General features: G+C 34.7%; 1 protein-coding gene and 1 long non-coding RNA gene across 2 annotated transcripts; both read left to right on the forward strand.

Moving 5' to 3' along the window:
• The first annotated feature begins 459 nt into the window (after positions 1-459).
• Positions 460-3,742, forward strand: LOC109579353 (uncharacterized). Its single transcript, XR_007422703.1, has 3 exons — positions 460-762; positions 3,361-3,573; positions 3,634-3,742. It is a non-coding gene; the product is annotated as an uncharacterized LOC109579353 (long non-coding RNA).
• A 10,730-nt stretch (positions 3,743-14,472) lies between these two features.
• On the forward strand, positions 14,473-16,418 carry LOC105223235 (uncharacterized). The gene is made up of 3 exons (XM_011200886.4): positions 14,473-15,166; positions 15,258-15,530; positions 15,594-16,418. The coding sequence occupies exons 1-3, from the start codon at positions 15,095-15,097 to the stop codon at positions 15,684-15,686; spliced, it is 438 nt and encodes a 145-aa protein (XP_011199188.2). The 5' UTR covers positions 14,473-15,094; the 3' UTR covers positions 15,687-16,418.
• Positions 16,419-20,364: the final 3,946 nt, after the last annotated feature.

The following is a 20,364-nucleotide window of genomic DNA, read 5'->3' on the forward strand; positions in this document are numbered from 1 at the left end:
TTTTCGGGATGCATGGGCAGTTCTTGAACGGCTTCTGGTTGCTCTTCACCCCAAATGCGGCAATTTTTCTTATTTACGTAGCCATTCAACCAGAAATGAGCCTCATCGCTGAACAAAATTAAAGCGCGAAAACACATTTCGAACCGAACACTGATTTTGGTAATAAAATTCATGATTTGCAAGCGTTGCTCGTTAGTAAGTCTATTCATGAATGAAATGTCAAAGCATACTGAGCATCTTTTATCTTTGACACCATGTCTGAAATCCCACGTGATCTGTCAAATACTAATGCATGAAAAATCCTAACCTCAAAAAAATCACCCGTTATATGGTGTATAATCGTGAATGCATATCTCTTATTTAGGCACATGTATGTAGAAGTATGCGTATGATAAGCATTTCAAATCAAGCCTTTATTATACAAAACACAACTTTTGTATTTTTAATTCTTACACAATGTACAGCTATTCATTGCAGTATTCTTATTTGTGGGTAATACATTAAATAAATTGAAAAGCTACAATCCAGTTTGTTTTCCAAGCGACTGTGAACACGTGCAACTTTCCAGAGCGAAATCTTTTTAAGAAACTCTTCAGTTTGTTTGTGACAATGTCACCACCTACGAGTTCTCAAGTAAAGCAGATACCGGGTTGCTGGCAGTCTGCAAACACAACAACAACAACAGCGAAAACAACGTCAAAACCATTTGTTGCCAACCGAGTCTTGCACTTTTTTTGCGATTTCTTTAAACTCGCGAGTTTGGTAAGAAATCAAACGTCTGTATTATCAAATATAAGTATATATACATATATTTATATGGATTACAAGTATATTATATGGTACATACATCGGTTTTTGTGTGCTAGTTATCTTCAAAACTTCTTCTGAGATTCACGAAATTATAATACAAGTTTATTTTCTTTTATTTAATGAAATTGTATCACATTAATTAAGGATTATCGGAGAAAGATTATCTCCGAACTGTAATATTATATCTTACAGATTGACTGATGTGTTCGCTAAAAAGTGGGGGTTCACATATTTGGTATCTGGGGCCTTGAAAAGTTATTATCTGATTTTCGGAATTTTTAGTCTGGGGAGGCATTCCTTAGAAGCGTTTTTTGTGCAAAGTCTTGATATATTCATTTATATACTGCAAAGTGAAAAAATTCAGTTGGGATTTAAAATTGCGTTATACGGGAAGTGCCAGTCTTCCGATTTCAATCATTTTACAATGTAATATAAGAATGTCAAGGTAGTATTATGCACTGAATTTGCCTGAAATTGATCGAGTCGATCCTGAGAATCCTAAAGGTAGGCGAGGGCACGTTCACTGTTCAATTTCGCCACAGATGCCTCTAAAGCCAAGATATAGCTTAAAAGGTTAAAACTAAGAGGGAGAGCATGTCATGGCTACTTACATAAGAAACATATCTGCATGTGCACTAGTCCACTTCACTTCGTAGGTTGCAATTCATATTTCGGGATTTGACAATCATTATATTGTAATCTGGCAACTCATAAAATTATCCTAAAGTATGCCGAATATTGTGGCATACGAGAGCTATTTGTGTTATTTACAGTAACTTAAAATTTTTTATCTTCGGCCAAGAAATGAAATGAAATCGCGAAACATATTCGTGCGATTATTTTTTACAACTTTTTACGTGAATTATCTCAGCAACAGTGCATCGATGAACTTAATTCAATCAAGGACCAGTATTTGTGGATACTATGTTGAGTTCAGTTGAGATCGTACATCAATTTTCGTAAAGGACGTCCAAAATCAGTTGTTGTTTCGGAAACTATTGATGCTGCGCAAAATGATATTGCAAACGGTTTGTGACCTATCATGAGATTGAGACAACTATGGGCATTATACAAATGCACTTCCAAGCAAAGTTGCCTGTTTTGTGGGTAAAATTGCACAAGTCGGAAACATGCCACTACAACAATGTAGAAAGGTTTATTATGAGTCGTAAATAACTATTTTTTGCCGGTTATTCTTCAAGAATACTGGAAAACTAACAATTGAAGATAGAACACTATTCACCACGGCAATGCGAGTTTTAACACATCGACTAAAGCAACGGCATTGTTGAGCAGTTAAAAGATCGATTTGGTTAACTATTGATTGAACTTGATAATGAGATCAACGGTTTTTGGCACCTTACGAAACGGTTGACGCGTTCAGAAAGCAAGTTTTGGAGATAGTACCTCAATCACAGTGACAAAAGTGATTTGAAAATTTCGATGTGAAAGATGCACCTTCCTCTGGTCGACCTTTCGTTGAAAAAGTCAATGAAATTATGGAAAATAGGACCGTCACATAAGCTACAAAAAGAAGCTCGCTGTTGGGATCCCACATGAATTGTCTGTGAAAAATTATTTGGACTGAATTTATAACATCTGCGATTCTTTACTGAAACCAAATTAAATCGAACCATTTCTGAAGCGAGTGGCAAAAGGAGACGAAAAGTAGATGAAATACAACAACAATGTGCGAAAACGATCATAGTTCAAGCGTGGTGGAGCTCAACAAATGGTTGTAAAGCCAGGTTTGACGCTTCGAAAGGTTATGCTGAGTATTTGGTGGGATTGGAAAGGAGTCATCTAGTATGAGCTGCTCCAGTCTGATCGAACGATTGATTCTACATTTTACTGCCAACAACTGATGAGATTGAAGCAAGCAATCGAAAAAAACGGCCAGAACTGTTCAACAGAAAGGCTTCGTCTCCCATCAGGGCAACGCTAGACACATCTTAGATGACTCCTCAAAAACTGGGCGAGCTTGGCTGAAATGTTTTGATGGACCCACCGTATAGCACTGACCATCGGACTACCATTTGTTTTGGTCAATGCCGAATTCCCTTAACGGCTTAAAGAGAAGCCTGTGAAAATTACCTGTCGCAGTTTTTCGCCAACAAACCAGAGAAGCTTAACACTGATAGAATAATGTCTCTAGCGGGAAAATGGCAAAAAGTGGTCTACCAAAATAGCATATATTTGGTTGATAAAAGTGCATTATAAATAAAAAAATAAGTTGATTAGAAAAAAACTTTTCGACTACCCTATATTAGAGTCCGATATTGGCGGTTCTGACAAATGAGAAGCTTCTTTGAGAGAAAAGCATGTATGCAAAGTTCCAAATCGTTAACACGAAACTGAGGAACTTTTGCTCGATATGCTGATCATTTATATATACATATGTATACATACTTTTTAGTATCCTTTTTATTTTCGATTGAAAATATATGAGAGATGTTTGTAAGCAAATTTAGAATTGTTTAATTATATTAAATTATTAATTGAACATTTTCATGAATGTATTTCATAATACCAAATTTTTTTATTTTTCAGGTCACAGGATTCTTTGGAATATGGACAATTTATTTCAATAAACAATTTTGGAAAAACAAGCACATCACTCTTTGTAGTATTTGCGCTATTACTAGCTATTGCCTGGTGTTCGTGGCTTCGGTGGTAGCATTTATACAAATTAAGAGAAGTGAAATTATGGATATTCATTTATTGAAATTGGCTTACGAAAAAAGTCAAAAAAATAAAATATCTGTGGGTTGCTTTCACTTTTATCGATTCATCACTTTACTAAATGACTTTTATTATTTACAGCAAAGCCATAAGAGAGCGAGTATGAAACGAGGTAAAAGCAAAACAAAAAATTTTCCCAACAACAAATAAATATCTATATTATTAATAAAGTAATTCGAATACAACTAAATACTAAAACATATTTTTTTCTGGATTGTGGGCCAAGTAAATACAAAAAGCTTTTCGTATATTTTATGGAATTGAGTAATGGCGTGACTATTATGAAAAAAAATCAAACTGGTAATATTTGAAACTTATTTACAATCATTTTTTATTCGAACTAAAACTTCTGATGTAGATATACTTGTATTTATATATGCAATATAACGGATGATCATAGTAGACGTAGACTTTTCAATAGCCCCTCTTTGACAGACCAAGCATGAGCCGTGTCAAGCTGTCATTTTATTTTTTTTTTCAGTATTGTTTGGCATTTCATGGACAGACTTACGCCTGAAAAATATTTACAAATTTTGGACTTCATTACGATTCTCCTTCTGTAAAGAATGTATTTCGAGTGCTTCCTTCAACATACATATGTTCAATATAATCGGCTTACTGATCGTACTATTCACAACCCCATCACCCATCTAATAATAAAAATATATATTGGGAATACTTTAGAAAGATCATAGAACGCTATGAAAGAAAATATGACTCTATATTAAATACAAAGTAATTAGAAGCTGAAATTTTACATTTTACAACAAGTATGCAACACGCAGCTTGGAAAAGTACACCGGAATTAAAGAAAACTGCTGTAAACTCTCAAACTAAAGATAAAGCTACAACGTTAGTAACATCAAACTCATTACCCAGCTAATGAATTTTAATAAGGTTTCTAAAGATCTTAATCGGATAATTAAGATATTAAAAATGTTTCGTTTTGCAAAATATTATCGGTCTCTAACCAATGGGAGAAATTTCAACTACTCTCTTTGAAAAAGCTGTAAAAGATTAAAAACACCAGAAACCAAAGTATGTCCCATTAAATTAAGCTGATTGTTGGGCCAGAGAAGATTGAAAAAAGCGGAAGTATTTTCGAATTATTTAACTAAAATATTCTCCTCTATCTGAAACACATGTAGATTATCTTACTGTTTTCAGTCAATAAAGCGAAGAAATCTCAAATTGCACAAGCAGTGAACTAAGTAAAGGGTGATTTTTTTGAGGTTAGGATTTTTCAATGCATTAGTATTTGACAGATCACGTGGGATTTCAGACATGGTGTCAAAGAGAAAGATGCTCAGTATGCTTTGACATTTCATCATGAATAGACTTACTAACGAGCAACGCTTGCAAATCATTGAATTTTATTACCAAAATCAGGTGTCGGTTCGAAAATTTTTTATCGACAAATTTTGTTCAGCGATGAGGCTCATTTCTGGTTGAATGGCTACGTAAATAAGCAAAATTGCCGCATTTGGGGTGAAGAGCAACCAGAAGCCGTTCAAGAACTGCCCATGCATCCCGAAAAATGCACTGTTTTGGTGTGTGGTTTGTACGCTGGTGGAATCATTGGACCGTATTTTTTTCAAAGATGCTGTTGGACGCAACGTTACGGTGAATGGCGATCGCTATCGTTCGATGCTAACAACTTTTTGTTGCCAAAAATGGAAGAACTGAACTTGGTTGACATGTGGTTTCAACAAGATGGCGCTACATGCCACACAGCTCGCGATTCTATGGCCATTTTGAGGGAAAAACTTCGGACAACAATTCATCTCAAGAAATGGACCCGTAAGTTGGCCACCAAGATCATGCGATTTAACGCCTTTAGACTATTTTTGTGGGGCTACGTCAAGTCTAAAGTCTACAGAAATAAGCCAGCAACTATTCCAGCTTTGGAAGACAACATTTCCGAAGAAATTCGGGCTATTCCGGCCGAAATGCTCGAAAAAGTTGCCCAAAATTGGGACTTTCCGAATGGACCACACCTAAGACGCAGCGCGGTCAACATTTAAATGAAATTATCTTCAAAAAGTAAATGTCATGAACCAATCTAACGTTTCAAATAAAGAACCGATGAGATTTTGCAAATTTTATGCCGTTTTTTTTTTTTTTAAAAAGTTATCAAGCTCTTAAAAAATCACCCTATATAATAGAAAAATCAAACATCTGAAAAATAAAAAAAAACCCAAGACCTGATTACTGCCGATGGCCATTGTAACCGACTATTTGATGCCTGACATTGAAGCTTGTGATCTCGGCGACATTTGGTTTCAACATGAAGGCGTCACTTCCGCATCGCATCGCATCAATCAATGGATTTAATGGGAAAACGAGAAAACACTTTGTTGAGCAAATAATTTCATGTTTTGGGCCGGTCTATTAGTCACCAAGATCATGTGATATGACATCGTTAGACATTTTCCTGTGGGGATATGTAAAGTCTAAAGTCTATTAGAACAGATCTTGGAGCAAAACATCGCGAGTGTCATTCACCAGTCGAAATGCTCGAACGAGAAAGCGAAAAATTGATTCAACGGATGGACCATCCGCACCCAAAGAATGCTGTTTCAATGATAATAAACATTCTCCATTAAATTTGAATTTTCTGTATTTTTTCTTTAAAAAAGTAGGTAGAATGGATCACCCTCTATAAATTATATTTGATAAAGGGGTGCCACCCGATGATCATTTTAATAACACCCAGTAATACCTCTATGGAAATCATATCAAAGAACTGACTTTCAAGAATTGGAGGAATGATGGTTCATGTATATCATAAATATTGATTAAACCACTCAATTTGAGGGTATTCAAAACCAACTTACACCCGCGATTAATAAAAATACTCAGGTAATTTGGTGCACAATTCCTTTAATTTTATTATATTAAGTATTAAATATGTATGTACATATGTATATGTAGATATGTTTAATTAAACGCAGCGACAAATGTTGTTGGGTTGAAAATAAGATGCTGCTCGCAGGAATTGAGTTGACCCGAAGTTGTTTCTAGCGCGTGGGAACTTTTGTTGCGGCGCAGTACAGAACGGAATGTATTAAAAACTTTAATGTTTACGCGGCGCAGTGGGGAATCGAATGGTAGCGGATTGACTTGATGAATTGTTTAGATCGAATTGTCTTGGCGAAAGGTGTCGACGAGGTGCAGTGTGGAAACGAATGTAGTCTCCTCTCCTGTTGTCTATCCTTTTTTGTTTAGTGGGTAGGAGCACAGGTGTGGTGAGTTCCGTTGAAGTGTCATCAGCTGTGGTGAATTGCGCGGTCGTACGTATATTAGAGTGCGCCAGTTTTTCCCAGGTTGAGTGAGGGGGAGGTTTAACTCATGTAATGTACAAAAACTTTAACGATCTTCTTTATGAAAAAAATCTATGCATGCGCTGTTTGATTGTTCCAAAGTCTGTACTGAGTCTAATCGAACATATTTTGAATAAATATTTGTTGCAATTCCATAAATTTCAGGTATTTAAGACTCACCTTGTATAGATGTATTTAGTATTAATGGAAAATAACTTCGAAACTACGCTAGTCTTTTTTTAACCCTTATAACAATTCTATAGAAAAAATTTAAACATTATTTAAGCAAACATGATACTATACCTATATATTGAGTTTTCCAAAAGGGATGATATACTTTCTAAGAGGCCATTCTTTCGACCATTCTTAATATGTCATGATCTGTAATTTTTATATCCTGAACAGGGTATATTAAGTTTGCACAAAGTTTGTAACGCCCTGAAGGAAGCGTCGGAGGCCCTATAATATATATAAAGCCATGCCCGTCTGTTTGTCTGTCTGTCTGTCCGTCTGTATATACGTGAACTAGTAAAACACCTTTTGAAATATCAATCTGAAGTTTTGCAAAAGTCATTTTCTCTTCAAGAACTTGCTCACTTGTCGGAGCTGCCGATATCGGACCAATATAACATATAGCTGTCATGCAAAGTGAACGATCGGAATCTTGTTCTTGTATGGAACATCCAATTAGTTGTGATTTAATTATTAGACTACTTCCAGTATTATATGAAGTCATTGGTATTTAGCAATAATCCAGACTCTCTTTAGCTGTGAAACTCAATATTGAACAATTCATGTCATACGACTTGATTTAGTGAAAAAAGGACTCGAAAATTTGATTCATCGAATTCGTTCCTGCAAAAGAAGTCGTGGAGGCCATTTAAATGGTATTATTTTCAGAACTTAATTGTTTCGATTGTGATGACCGAAAGTAAACTAAAACTAAATCGGTAAATCGTTTGATATCATTATTATATTCTAAGAGGCCATGAGATCAAAACAATTAACCCAATCCAACGGCAGGTAATTTATTTTTTAAAAATACAGTAGAAATTCGATAATCCGAATAATTGATTGCAGACCCGATTCGAATTACTGAATTATTCGGATTATTGAATTATTTTTTATATGTGAAGATATATAAGAAAAATGCTAAATTTCAATAAAAAACCAAACACGAATTCATTTATTAATAATAAAACAAACATTTAACTCTTAATTATATACATATATTTACTTTGAGAAGTTACAAAAAGTTAAGTTTTTTTTTTTACGATTTAAAGAAATCTTTTATATTTGTTTGCTTAACATTTTTTGTGCAAAGCTCCAGCGCTTCATCTCGCAAATCCGTTAAAAATAATATTTTCTCTTGCTCAATATCTTTTTGCTGTGCCCATAGAATAATCTTTTTTAAATTTTCAACTGCTTCAGCATTTGGGTTTTGCTCGTCTTTTTCAACATTTACTTCCGGTTCATCAGGATCTGACAACGTTAGAATATCGTCTGCAATATCACTTTCGTAGTTTTCTTCGATCCATTCATTCAAATTATCATTACTTACATTTATATTCATACAATTTTCAACAAGATCTCTCATAAAAATCGTTGTTTCAGTTTCACCTTGTATTAAAGAAGACATTATATTTTGTTGAAGAGTAGCCAAAGGAATATCATCTTCAGAGATGGTATTTTCATGAGAAATTTTTTACCAGCGCTTTTTTAAAACTTCCTCTCGAACTTTGTTCCATGCATGTTTGAGGAAAATACATGCATCCTTTAACGTAAAAGACTTCAAAGACTTATCGTAATCTCCACCTCCTCCCATTATATGACATAAAAGCGATTTCTTATAGTACAGTTTGGTTATTCTAATGGCGTTCTGGTCCATAGGTTGAATTAAACTGGTGCAATTAGAGGGTAAAAATAAACATTTGTAATTTTCTTAAGCAAGTTCAGTAGGATGACATGCAGCGTTATCTATTATTAGTAACGCTCTTTGGTCCAGATTGTTTTCAGATTGTAGATTATCTATTATTAGTAACGCTCTTTGGTCCAGATTGTTTTCAGTTTGGTATTGTTTAACTTGTGGAACAAAATAATTCTGAAACCATTGCGAAAAAATATATGAAGTCATCAAACCATTCTTAGATGCTTAGTATTCTACTGGAGGAAGATTTTTGAAAGAACGCGGCTTTTTTGATTTTCCTACAACCATAATCTGCAATTTGTGATCTCCAGTCTTATTTGCACAGCAAAGAAAAGTAACCCGTTCTTTAGACATTTTTCTTCCTGGCGCAGATCTTTCCTTAGCATGTACCAAAGTTTGACTAGGAAGTAATTTCCAAAAAAAGGCCGACTCATCTGCGTTATAAATTTGTGTGTCGCATAAGTCTTCAGATGATTGAAGTTCTTTCAACTGCCGTATAAATGCAGGTACTAAATCATCTTGTGCGGATAGTTTTTCGCCACAAATCTTTAAACAACGGATATTATATCTCTTAAATTTTTGATACCATCCATATGACACATTAAATATTTTGGCACTGCCATACCTATCTTTAAACATTTGTTTGACCTTTTTGCATAAAATTTCACGTGAAAGTATCTTTTGAAGTTCCCGCTGCCTTAAAAACCAAGAGTATAGGCGTTCTTCAAACTCTGGAAATTTACCTTCTCTTAAAGATTGACGCAGTTTTTGATTTTTAGCGCTTGCATTTTCCGATACTCTTTAAAACAAATGTATAAAAAATTAAAACTTGCAAACTAATTTTAACAGTTATGCAATTAAGCTTATAACCTTTTCTTTTTATATCAGAAATAGTCGAACGTCCTACTCCGTATTTGTTGGCTAATTCTTTATTAGATTTGCCTTTTTTTATTTCATCGATTATTTTTATTTTATCTAATAAACACAAAGTTAAATTCCCGTTAATCATTTCATTTCATTGATTATATGAGCACATCATACAATTCGGATTACAGAGTTGCAATTAATTCGGACTACAGAATAGCCAGTAGTAAGAATATAACCCTTCGGATTACTGGATTTCCGGATTATAGAGTAGTCGGATTATCGAATTTCTACTGTACATGTTTTACGATTTTAAAACTTGTATCGAAAATTCACGAAAAATTATGTATTTTTATTGTAACTTTTAAATCTAGCAATATTAGTTTTCAATTTGGCAATTTGGTTTAAAAAAAACTTATTCAACGAAAGTCGTACAAGTTGTCTTTAATAGTTTATTTGATGTGAATTAAATGCTTTAATCATTGATCTTTACTTTTTTGAAAGATGACAATTGAGACTTAAAAATATTCTTCAAAAATATTCCCTTTGTAAGTCATCAGTTATATGTACAGTTCTAAGCCAATATCCAAACATTACTGATTATTCAACTGTTTCTGACACCATTAATTATAATCATAGTCAACGAGAAGTGTACAAACACATATATGTATATATTTGTATATAAGAACATATGTATGCGCAGCCAAAATACTATACAAGCATTATTAAAACAGTTTGACGCTTAGCTTTCTTATGATGCTTATTTATTTACAAAACCCAAACGCGGATCTCAGGTTCAACCATTGAATGAGGCAGAAGATATGCGTGTATATAAATGAAACTTTGAGTTACAAACTGTCAAAAGTGGATCTTAAAGTATTAGCTCTTTTACCTTGTGATGACAGTTAGGTTTAAATATGATATTGCACGATAAAACTCTAAGAATGTTTAATTAAAAAATAATAATACATATCATTACCGTCCACCCATCCAACTGTCGCGAGGGGCGCAATCCGCAAACGAGCTGAATTAGCTGAGTCATAAAAGGGAAGAAAGTTTTTAAGCGTTACGATCTTCAGCTGCTCAGCTATAGCTATATTTCAACAGCCAAAATTAAGAATTATTTAATATATTTTCCTTTATTATATTATACCCTGGACAGGGTTAATTAAGTTTGTCACGAAGTTTGTAACACCCTGAAGAAAGCGTCTGAGACCCTATGGAATATGTATATAAATGATCAGTATGGTGAGCTGAGTCGATTAAGCCATGTCCGTATGTCTGTATATAAACGCACTAGTCCCTCAGTTTTTAAGAACTGCCGATATCGGACCATTATAACATATAGCTGCCGTACAAACTGAACGATAGGAATAAAGTCCTTGTATGAAAAGCTTTCGCATTTGACAATGTATCTGCACAAAAGTTGGCACAGGTTGTTTTATAAGATACTAAGAAATTGTTCAGATCGGCTTACTATATCATATAGCTGCTATACAAACTGAACGGTCGGAATCTATGTAGTGCTTGTATGGAAAACTTTGGCATTTGACGTGGTATCTATGGAAATTTGGCATGGATTACTACTTAAGGTAATAACATAATCTGCGAAAAAATTTGTTCAGATCAGATTACTATAGCATATAGCTTCCATACAAACTGGACAGTTACTAAAAGAAATGTACCTGTAAAGGGTATATGAGCTTTGGTACAGCCGAAGTTAACCTTTTTTCTTGTCTTTTAATGCTACTTGTTAAGAGTATATAAAATAATTTTTTTAATGGTAAAGTGTGAGTTTGTCAGTTCAATTGTGCTGGAATGAGAATTGAAATCGTGACATCCGTATATGTTTGTTTCGGACTGGTTCGTTTAACTCAAACAAAGTGGTCCTAAAGATTTTAAAAGTAAAGGTTGAGCAAATGGGGCATTAAAATTAAGGTCAGACAACAGAGATGGACTGCAGACTGACAAAAGTTTTACAAGAAATATTATAGCAAGCATTTCCCTACGACTAGTGAGCGTAGGTAGATTTATAAGTTTTCAACGAAAAGTATATGGGGGAAGATTTAACCAGGAAAGCCAATGTAAATTATTTAAGGCAAAGGCAAAAATTATTTTTGAACGGACTCTAACTTCTCCGAATGGACTTAACAACTAGGAGTCCATATCACAGAAGCATACTCCAATATAGGCCTCACCAAAAAAGATTTTCGTAGTAAGCGGATCTCTAAATTTTTTAACTTTAACAAAACTAAGAGCAGCTTTAGCTTTAAGGACCATGATTGAGCTTAGTAAAATCGAGGTATACAGGATTTGTTCGGAAAGTAAAAGGATTTTGATTTTCTTCCGTCGCGACTGTACTTCGGAACGTTCGCGTACCGACTGGATTCGGTAGAAGGCGTTCCTATCTAAGGAACGAGCGGCTGGTCAGTTGTCTCGGAGCACCTGGAGAGTCAAAACAAACATTTTCGTGCGAAGTGTTTCTGCGAGTGGTACAAGCCGAAAATACAGCGTTCGTTAAAACAGAGGTACGCGATTAAATTCTAAATGAAATTCGGTAAATCTGCGACAGAAACGTTTTATATGATCAGGAAGGCTTACTCAGATGTCGCTTTAGCAAGAAGTGATGTGTTTCGATGGCACTAGGTCTTTTTGGAGGGCTTGGAAGAGGTCACTGATGAAGACCGAAAGAATGAGCAAATCCAAAGTGAAAACTATGCTCATTGTCTTTTTTTACATCAAAGGCATCGTGAATTTGTTCCTCCTGAACAAACCATCAACGCCAAGTTTTACGTGGAAGTCCTCAAGAGACTTAAACAAAGGGTCTACAGTCTACAGTCTAGATGCAGAAGATATTTATAAATGAAATTTTATCTTTGTACAAACTGTCAAAATCGGCCCATTAAGAATTGGTATATCGAAAGATCATCAACTACATCATCTTGCTACACTGCATAGTCTCTGCTATTTGCTAAATAGCAAGTGCCTACAGACGAATGTTAAATTAAAAAATAAAAAAATAAAAACATTTCTATGAGCTTTTGATACATTAGTACGTATGTATAGTGCAAGTAGGTGCCTGTTCCTCATTTTATGAAACACAACCTAAAACAGCTGCCATAAGTAGAATACTTTTCAAGGTATCGCGAACAAATAGAATTTTGTTATTTATCTACAAAAATTAAGTAAACAACAGGAGCATGTGTTAAGTGTAAAACATGAATGTAAATATTTTCTTAGAGTATTTGTGTGCGCATTTAATACTTTGGAGAGGGCTTACTGCAAGGTGACCAAATGAGTCGATTTGCCGTGCTTTCTGGTGAGCTTTCATTTGATACCAGGAACATTGGAGTTGTTTAGTTTATAATAGTAATAAAAATAAGCGTTGCATACAAAGTTATAAAATTGAAGTGAAATGTAGCATAACAAATAAAATAAATTGTAGCTGAGTTGTTTAATGAACGGATAATATTTCTCGATCAAAAATTTTAATTTAATTTTTAAAAACATTTTTTCTCAATTTGATTTAAGAAAGCTGTTTCAATAGCAACATAAAAAGCAGTCGGTTAAATGATAGAAATTGTTTTTTTAAACTGAGTCGAATACAGAATATTGGAAATTTGGGCATTATGAAAATTATTGTTATTTGGTACATAATTTTGTAACAGCAAATGTTGATGAAATATGGAATACTAAAATTTTTATTTAAAATATTTGCCCATATTATTCATCCCTATGAAAGAAAATGTTCCTATATGGATCTATATGCACATTTTCTTCTCTAAGTTTGAATAATATCAGAAAATAGTTTGAATAAAGTTATTGCGTAAAATTACGATGATTTTCGAAAACGATTATGTCTCTGTAAATGCAATAAATATTGTACTTAATATATGTATTTCAGACATACATGTAAATAAACATCGAATTTCAATTTCCCAGGACCGGACCCGGACCTCAAGGTGGTTCAAGCCCGCACACTGCCCTGTGTATTCAACACTGTTTGAAATTCTTTTGCTTTCGAAACATTTTCTCTTACTTTTTCGGTAATTAATTGTTGAAAATTTGATATTACATTTCTTGAAAGTGCTGCCAAACTTCTTAGAGGCTGATATAAACATTTATTCAAGTGAAATATTTACTCATTTTATTATTAAGTACTGCTTAGAAAATCGCTTTTTAAAGGACCTACATTTTGATTTTTTTTGTTTCCATGTCTTGAGGCGCTTCAAATTTCGAAAATATTCTTTCAGTATGCTGACACTCACATACTATACATATATACATATATATATGTATATGTATAGTACAATTCACTATATACATACTTGTATATACACAAAGTGCTTATGCACTGAGACTCTGCTCTGCATATCGTGTGGTGAGTGTGAAAAGTCCATAACCGGACTGTCGTGTGTGGCAAGTGTCGTAGTGATAAGAAAAACCTTAAACTGGTCACTCTAAATAGCAGCTGTATTCAATACTTTTAATCGACGTTTAATCAAGTGCACAAACGGTGTGGAGCGCACCAGAGCTGTTGGGAGAATTTGCGAGTGGAGTGAGTGCCGCTCTATGCTCTAGCTTGTGTGAATTTGATTGTATTACAGCTGAGCCAAATTTGATAAGCGACAATAGCGGCCCGTTTGCTTTGAAAAGCCGCGTGAAAGTTGGCATTTATGGCACATACGAGTAAAACGATTGTTCACTTACTTTTATTAGTGTTTGTGTGTGTGTGTGTGAGCGCATTATTCTACGCTCATTAAGTACGCACAATAATTTAAAATAGCATTTCGATTTCAACTCATTTGTATGCGATTAAGTGAGCGCATTTCTTTTCAACGAAAAGAACAATGTGAAATGGTACATGCTACAATTTATACACACTTCTATTATACATATGTACATACATACATTATATACAAATTTGGAAAAAACAGAGAATCATCAACAGAAATGAGTGAGTAATATAGTACTTCTACGCCGGGCAGTTGCCGTCGAGCGTTTCATAAGTGCGGCCGCGTGTGTCCGGCTGTGCCGTTTAATTTGTTATTCGCCGCGAAGTGCGAAAGATACAAGTGTTCCGAAATTTGATAAGACTGCTGAACGATACTCACGTTACCATATAAAAAATATTTCAACAAAAATATTGCAGATAAACGAGATATGTACATATACCGACAATAGTATACAGTATAGTAACGGAAAACAAGCAGTATATGTTGTTGTATTTGCTTAAGCACGAAATAACAGTTGTATAAATATTTTCCAAATATTTTGTGTAAACAAAGTTCGTGTTATTAGTGTAGACATCCATATATTCATCCAGTGAAAAAGTAAAAGCTGAAATAAGCAAAGTGTTCGCTTGCAACAGGAACGCTTCCGGACGTAGTAATAACGCTGCAGTTCATGCAACAGTCATACACAGAAAATGTTCTCTACATCCGGCTACGATCGACTCTATGTCCGCAGCTCTTCCGGTTTAGCCAAATTGCTCTGTATGGTAAGTGCGCGCAATGCTGCCTATGATTCAGTAAATTTTTATTATATTTTGCTACACATTTTTTCCCGCTTTTCATCTCTTCATCTCTTAGCTATTTGCCGTGGCTGGCATCGTATGCATTGCTGTTAGCTCGGCGCCAGTGACGAATCTGCGCGGCCTCGTCTACATGTGTGTGATGGCATGCGCCTGCCTCGGCAGTGCGCTGGTGTTTTTGAATAATTTTTGCGAAATGCGGCTTTATAAGCGGCACTTTTGCAATGCAACCAGGTTTGAGTTGTACATTCATGCCACACTCGCCGTTCTGTGCTTTCTTGCCTCATCCGCCGCGCTGACGTTGGCGCTGGTGACCTACTCCATTGCAGCGGTGCGTATACACATACACACATACATATAATAACTAATAATTAAGCATGCTTTTGCTCCACAGTTTTTCGGCTATGTTGCATTCTGCTTGTACGCCTTGGAGGCCTGGTTCAACTATAGGCGATACCGCCAGCGTGATATGAGCACGCAGACGTAGTAGTGTACATGTGAAGGTTGTTGCAGATAACAGTATTTTCGCTGTTTAAGAATTATTTCATAAATGTTTGCGGATATTACCCATGTCGATATCACTTGCCTGCCTCTAATGAATTGCCTACTGCCATTGCACAGTGTTTCAAAATAATGTTTAGTAAACAGTATGTAATACTAGTATAAGTAACTTTTACATATGTACATATATGTATTTAGCGTTATAATATAGTGTTGCACTTAAGCAGTAATGACTTGTATAACTTTGACTCAGAAGTCGAACCTGCTATCGGTCTTCAAACACCAACAAAAATACTCTTGTACAGTCAGATGACTTTAAAGCATTTAAGTTTGGATTCCAAGTACTTATGTATATACATACATATATTTCATATATTTATCTATAAAAAAAAATATTTGCTTACATACATATATATTGTTATTTGTGCAAAAAACAAAGTATAAATGGACTGTATGCTGCCCATATAATTTTGATTTTTTTGAGGTTAGGATTTTCATGCATTAGTATTTGACAGATCACGTGGGATTTCAGACATGGTGTCAAAGAGAAAGATGCTCAGTATGCTTTGACATTTCATCATGAATAGACTTACTAACGAGCAACGCTTGCAAATCATTGAATTTTATTACCAAAATCAGTGTTCGGTTCGAAATGTGTTTATCGACAAATTTTGTTCAGCGATGAGGCTCATTTCTGGTTGAATGGCTACGTAAATAAGCAAAATTGCCGCATTTGCCGCAGAAGCCGTTCAAGAACTGCCCATGCATCCCGAAAAATGCACTGTTTGGTGTGGTTTGTACGCTGGTGGAATCATTGGACCGTATTTTTTCAAAGATGCTGTTGGACGCAACGTTACGGTGAATGGCGATCGCTATCGTTCGATGCTAACAAACTTTTTGTTGCCAAAAATGGAAGAACTGAACTTGGTTGACATGTGGTTTCAACAAGATGGCGCTACATGCCACACAGCTCGCGATTCTATGGCCATTTTGAGGGAAAACTTCGGACAACAATTCATCTCAAGAAATGGACCCGTAAGTTGGCCACCAAGATCATGCGATTTAACGCCTTTAGACTATTTTTTGTGGGGCTACGTCAAGTCTAAAGTCTACAGAAATAAGCCAGCAACTATTCCAGCTTTGGAAGACAACATTTCCGAAGAAATTCGGGCTATTCCGGCCGAAATGCTCGAAAAAGTTGCCCAAAATTGGACTTTCCGAATGGACCACCTAAGACGCAGCCGCGGTCAACATTTAAATGAAATTATCTTCAAAAAGTAAATGTCATGAACCAATCTAACGTTTCAAATAAAGAACCGATGAGATTTTGCAAATTTTATGCGTTTTTTTTTAAAAAAAAAGTTATCAAGCTCTTAAAAAATCACACTATATAATACTAAGCATGCCTTTGAAGTGGCTCGAGCTCGTTGAAAATTATATCCAAAGAAATATAGTTGAATTTTTCAATTTGTATTAAGATACTTCGGAATTAGAAAAACTTTGTAAAACTATAAAATTCTCTGTTTTAAATATGAATTTATATCCGTTGGTCAAGTACTATTATTTTTTACAGCTTCAAGAGATTCCTCCTTGTTATCTTCAAGTGTTCTGCAATCGCTGATCATCATTTCAGGTTGAATTGAGTTGTTTTAACTATGGTGATAATTAACTAGATTTAAATAATGTTTTGTCATTTACATACCTACTAATACATTGCGTAGTGATTGTAATATTACATCGCTGCTTAAAGGCTTAAGTTAAGAAAAAACAGCATATTTATTTATGTTCCCTCCTACTTGCTAAACAAAACATTGAATGCAGAGAGAATTGAAGATGTTAACTTAAAACCGGGACCGCCTTTGTTATGCCATCAATGTTTTAAGTTTTTCAAGACTAATTAATCGGTAGTAACCGATCAAGGGACATTTTCGAATACGTTAATACGGTTGACCAACGAAGTTAGCTTGAAAACAACACTTTCCATAATTTTACAGGCGAAGGAAAACCGATATAATAGAAATTATTCACATTTAGGTGAGGAGTAGACAATACAATTCTCATTTGATTGTAGACCGTAGGGGCCAAGGACTAAACCCATTAGTCGTTAACGTATCTTCCCTTTCCATGTTAATAGGATTTTGAATCAGCTGTTCGAAACAGGCACAAACGCTGACAATAAAACGTAAAAACGTCACCCTCGATAATGTTCGTAAATGTATATAGATTAACTTGGATTCCTGTCGTGATCATAAGTTAACTAATGTGGATCCGGTTCAATATGCTTTTTCAAATATTATCTTATCTATATACACAAGTACACTTGTTACAGTTTGGCAAATCAAAATAATATTCCTTGCTTAAGGAGTTATATATAGTTAGAAGGCCGAAAAAAGCGAATTTTTCAGAATTTTTTCTGAGAAAATTTTTAAATTTATTGATCCAAACCCTGCGTACACCTTGCATATTATGGTGTCTTTTAACTGTAATTTAAGACTTAGTATTAGTAAAAATATTTATATGTAAAGGCACTATAGCTGATCTCCGATAGCTCTTTGAAGTGGATCCTCTGATATTAAATAAAAATAAAACAAGTAAGGAAGGGCTAAGTTCGGGTGTCACCGAACATTTTATACTCTCGCATGATAAAGTGATAATCGAGATTTCATTATCCGTCATTTACATATTTTTTTTATTTTGGTTCCTAAAGTATATATTGTATTATACAGAGAAGGCATCAGATGGAATTCAAAATAGCGTTATATTGGAAGAAGGCGTGGTTGTGAACCGATTTCGCCCATATTTCGTACATGTCAGCAGGGTGCTAAAAAAATATTATAAACCGAATTTCATTGATATCGGTCTAGTAGTTCCTGAGATATGGTTTTTGGTCCATAAGTGGGCGACGCCACACCCATTTTCAATTTTTAAAAAAAGCCTGGGTACAGCTTTCTTCTGCCATTCCTTCCGTAAAATTTAGTGTTTCTGACGTTTTTTGTTAGTCGGTTAACGCACTTTTGGTGATTTTCAACATAACCTTTGTATGGGAGGTGGGCGTGGTTATTATCCGATTTTTTCCATTTTTCAACTGTATATGGAAATGCCTGAAGGAAACGACTCTATAGAGTTTGGTTTACATAGCTATAGTAGTTTCCGAGATATGTACAAAAAACTTAATAGGGGGCGGGCCACGCCCACTTTTCCAAAAAAAATTACGTCCGAATATGCTCCTCCCTAATGCGATCCTTTGTGCCAAATTTCATTTTAATATCTTTATTTATGGCTTAGTTATGACACTTTATAGGTTTTTGGTTTCCGCCATTTTGTGGGCGTGGCAGTGGGCCGATTTTGCCCATCTTCGAACTTAACCTTCTTATGGAGCCAAGAAATACGTGTACCAAGTTTCATCATATCTCAATTTTTACTCAAGTTACAGCTTGCACGGACGGACGGACAGACACGGTGACACAGACAGACATCCGGATTTCAACTGTACTCGTCACCCTGATCATTTTGGTATATATAATCCTATATCTGACTCTTTTAGTTTTAGGACTTACAATCAACTATTATACTCTCCTTAGCAACTTTGTTGCGAGAGTATAAATATTTCGTTGAAGTAATGTTAAATCGAGTAAATAATTGAAGGAATAAGCAAAACAAAATGGCGGTTTCTAAAAAAATCGATTTTTGACCAAAATTGCGAACTTATATTGTTTATAAAAAAATGTTTATCGGTGAGAAAACATTCACGATTAATACTGAAAAAGGGCACAATAGACCCACGGTCGCAGTGCATACCTTGATTAATTCTACTACTGAAAAATATATTTAAGAAGCTGGTGTTAAAATTTGAGACTAAACATTTAGCCGTTTTCAAGTAACCGACTTTGAAAACACCATTTTGAGAAAAGCGCTTTTTAAAGTTTGGCCTTGTACTTCCGAGCACTCTGAAACGCCTTTTCAAATTTGCGTGTAACTTCGAAAATGTTCACCGAAACAATATGAAATATGTCGTCGCCTGAAATGCAAAATAACGTATCATCAAAAAATTCGAAATTGATTGATTAATTACGCTTCACTACTTCAAATTACATACATAATATTACATATGTTCAACATTTTCAGGTTCTGCGCTTAGATATAAGCCAGTTTTAACCAATATTAATTTTTTTTCACTCCTGATCCATTTTATTTCGGATTTCATTCGTGCCATTTTAAATTTCCGAAAATCTTTTTACGTTATTTTACATTTCTGGTAACATTAAGAAAAAAAATATTTTTTTTTTGAAAATTCTATCTGTATATAACCCCTTAAATATATGTAAATATAAAATAATTTTATAAAGAAGAAAAGATTTGTTTACTTTTTTTCCACTGAAACATTAACCCATGGTCAGCTAAAGATCTTAAGAGGCTATATCAGTGTGACACTTTCAAAAAAATCAAATTTTTTTATTTGTTTTTTCGATATCTTATATTTCCATAAATCTTCTTCTTCTTAATCTTCTTAATCTCTCATCCGAGGCTGGTTGTTTCTATTCGCTGGGGTTGTTTTTTACGTGGCGGGTCCCAAACCCAGCACACAACCCTATGTAGGGGATATTTCGCCTTCTCACTTTAGCTCGCCTTCAAACGGATGTTCTTAGGCTACCCAGAGGATACTT

The sequence above is a fragment of the Bactrocera dorsalis genome, chromosome 4 (assembly GCF_023373825.1).
Source record: "Bactrocera dorsalis isolate Fly_Bdor chromosome 4, ASM2337382v1, whole genome shotgun sequence".
In the NCBI taxonomy this organism is placed as follows: domain Eukaryota; kingdom Metazoa; phylum Arthropoda; class Insecta; order Diptera; family Tephritidae; genus Bactrocera; species Bactrocera dorsalis.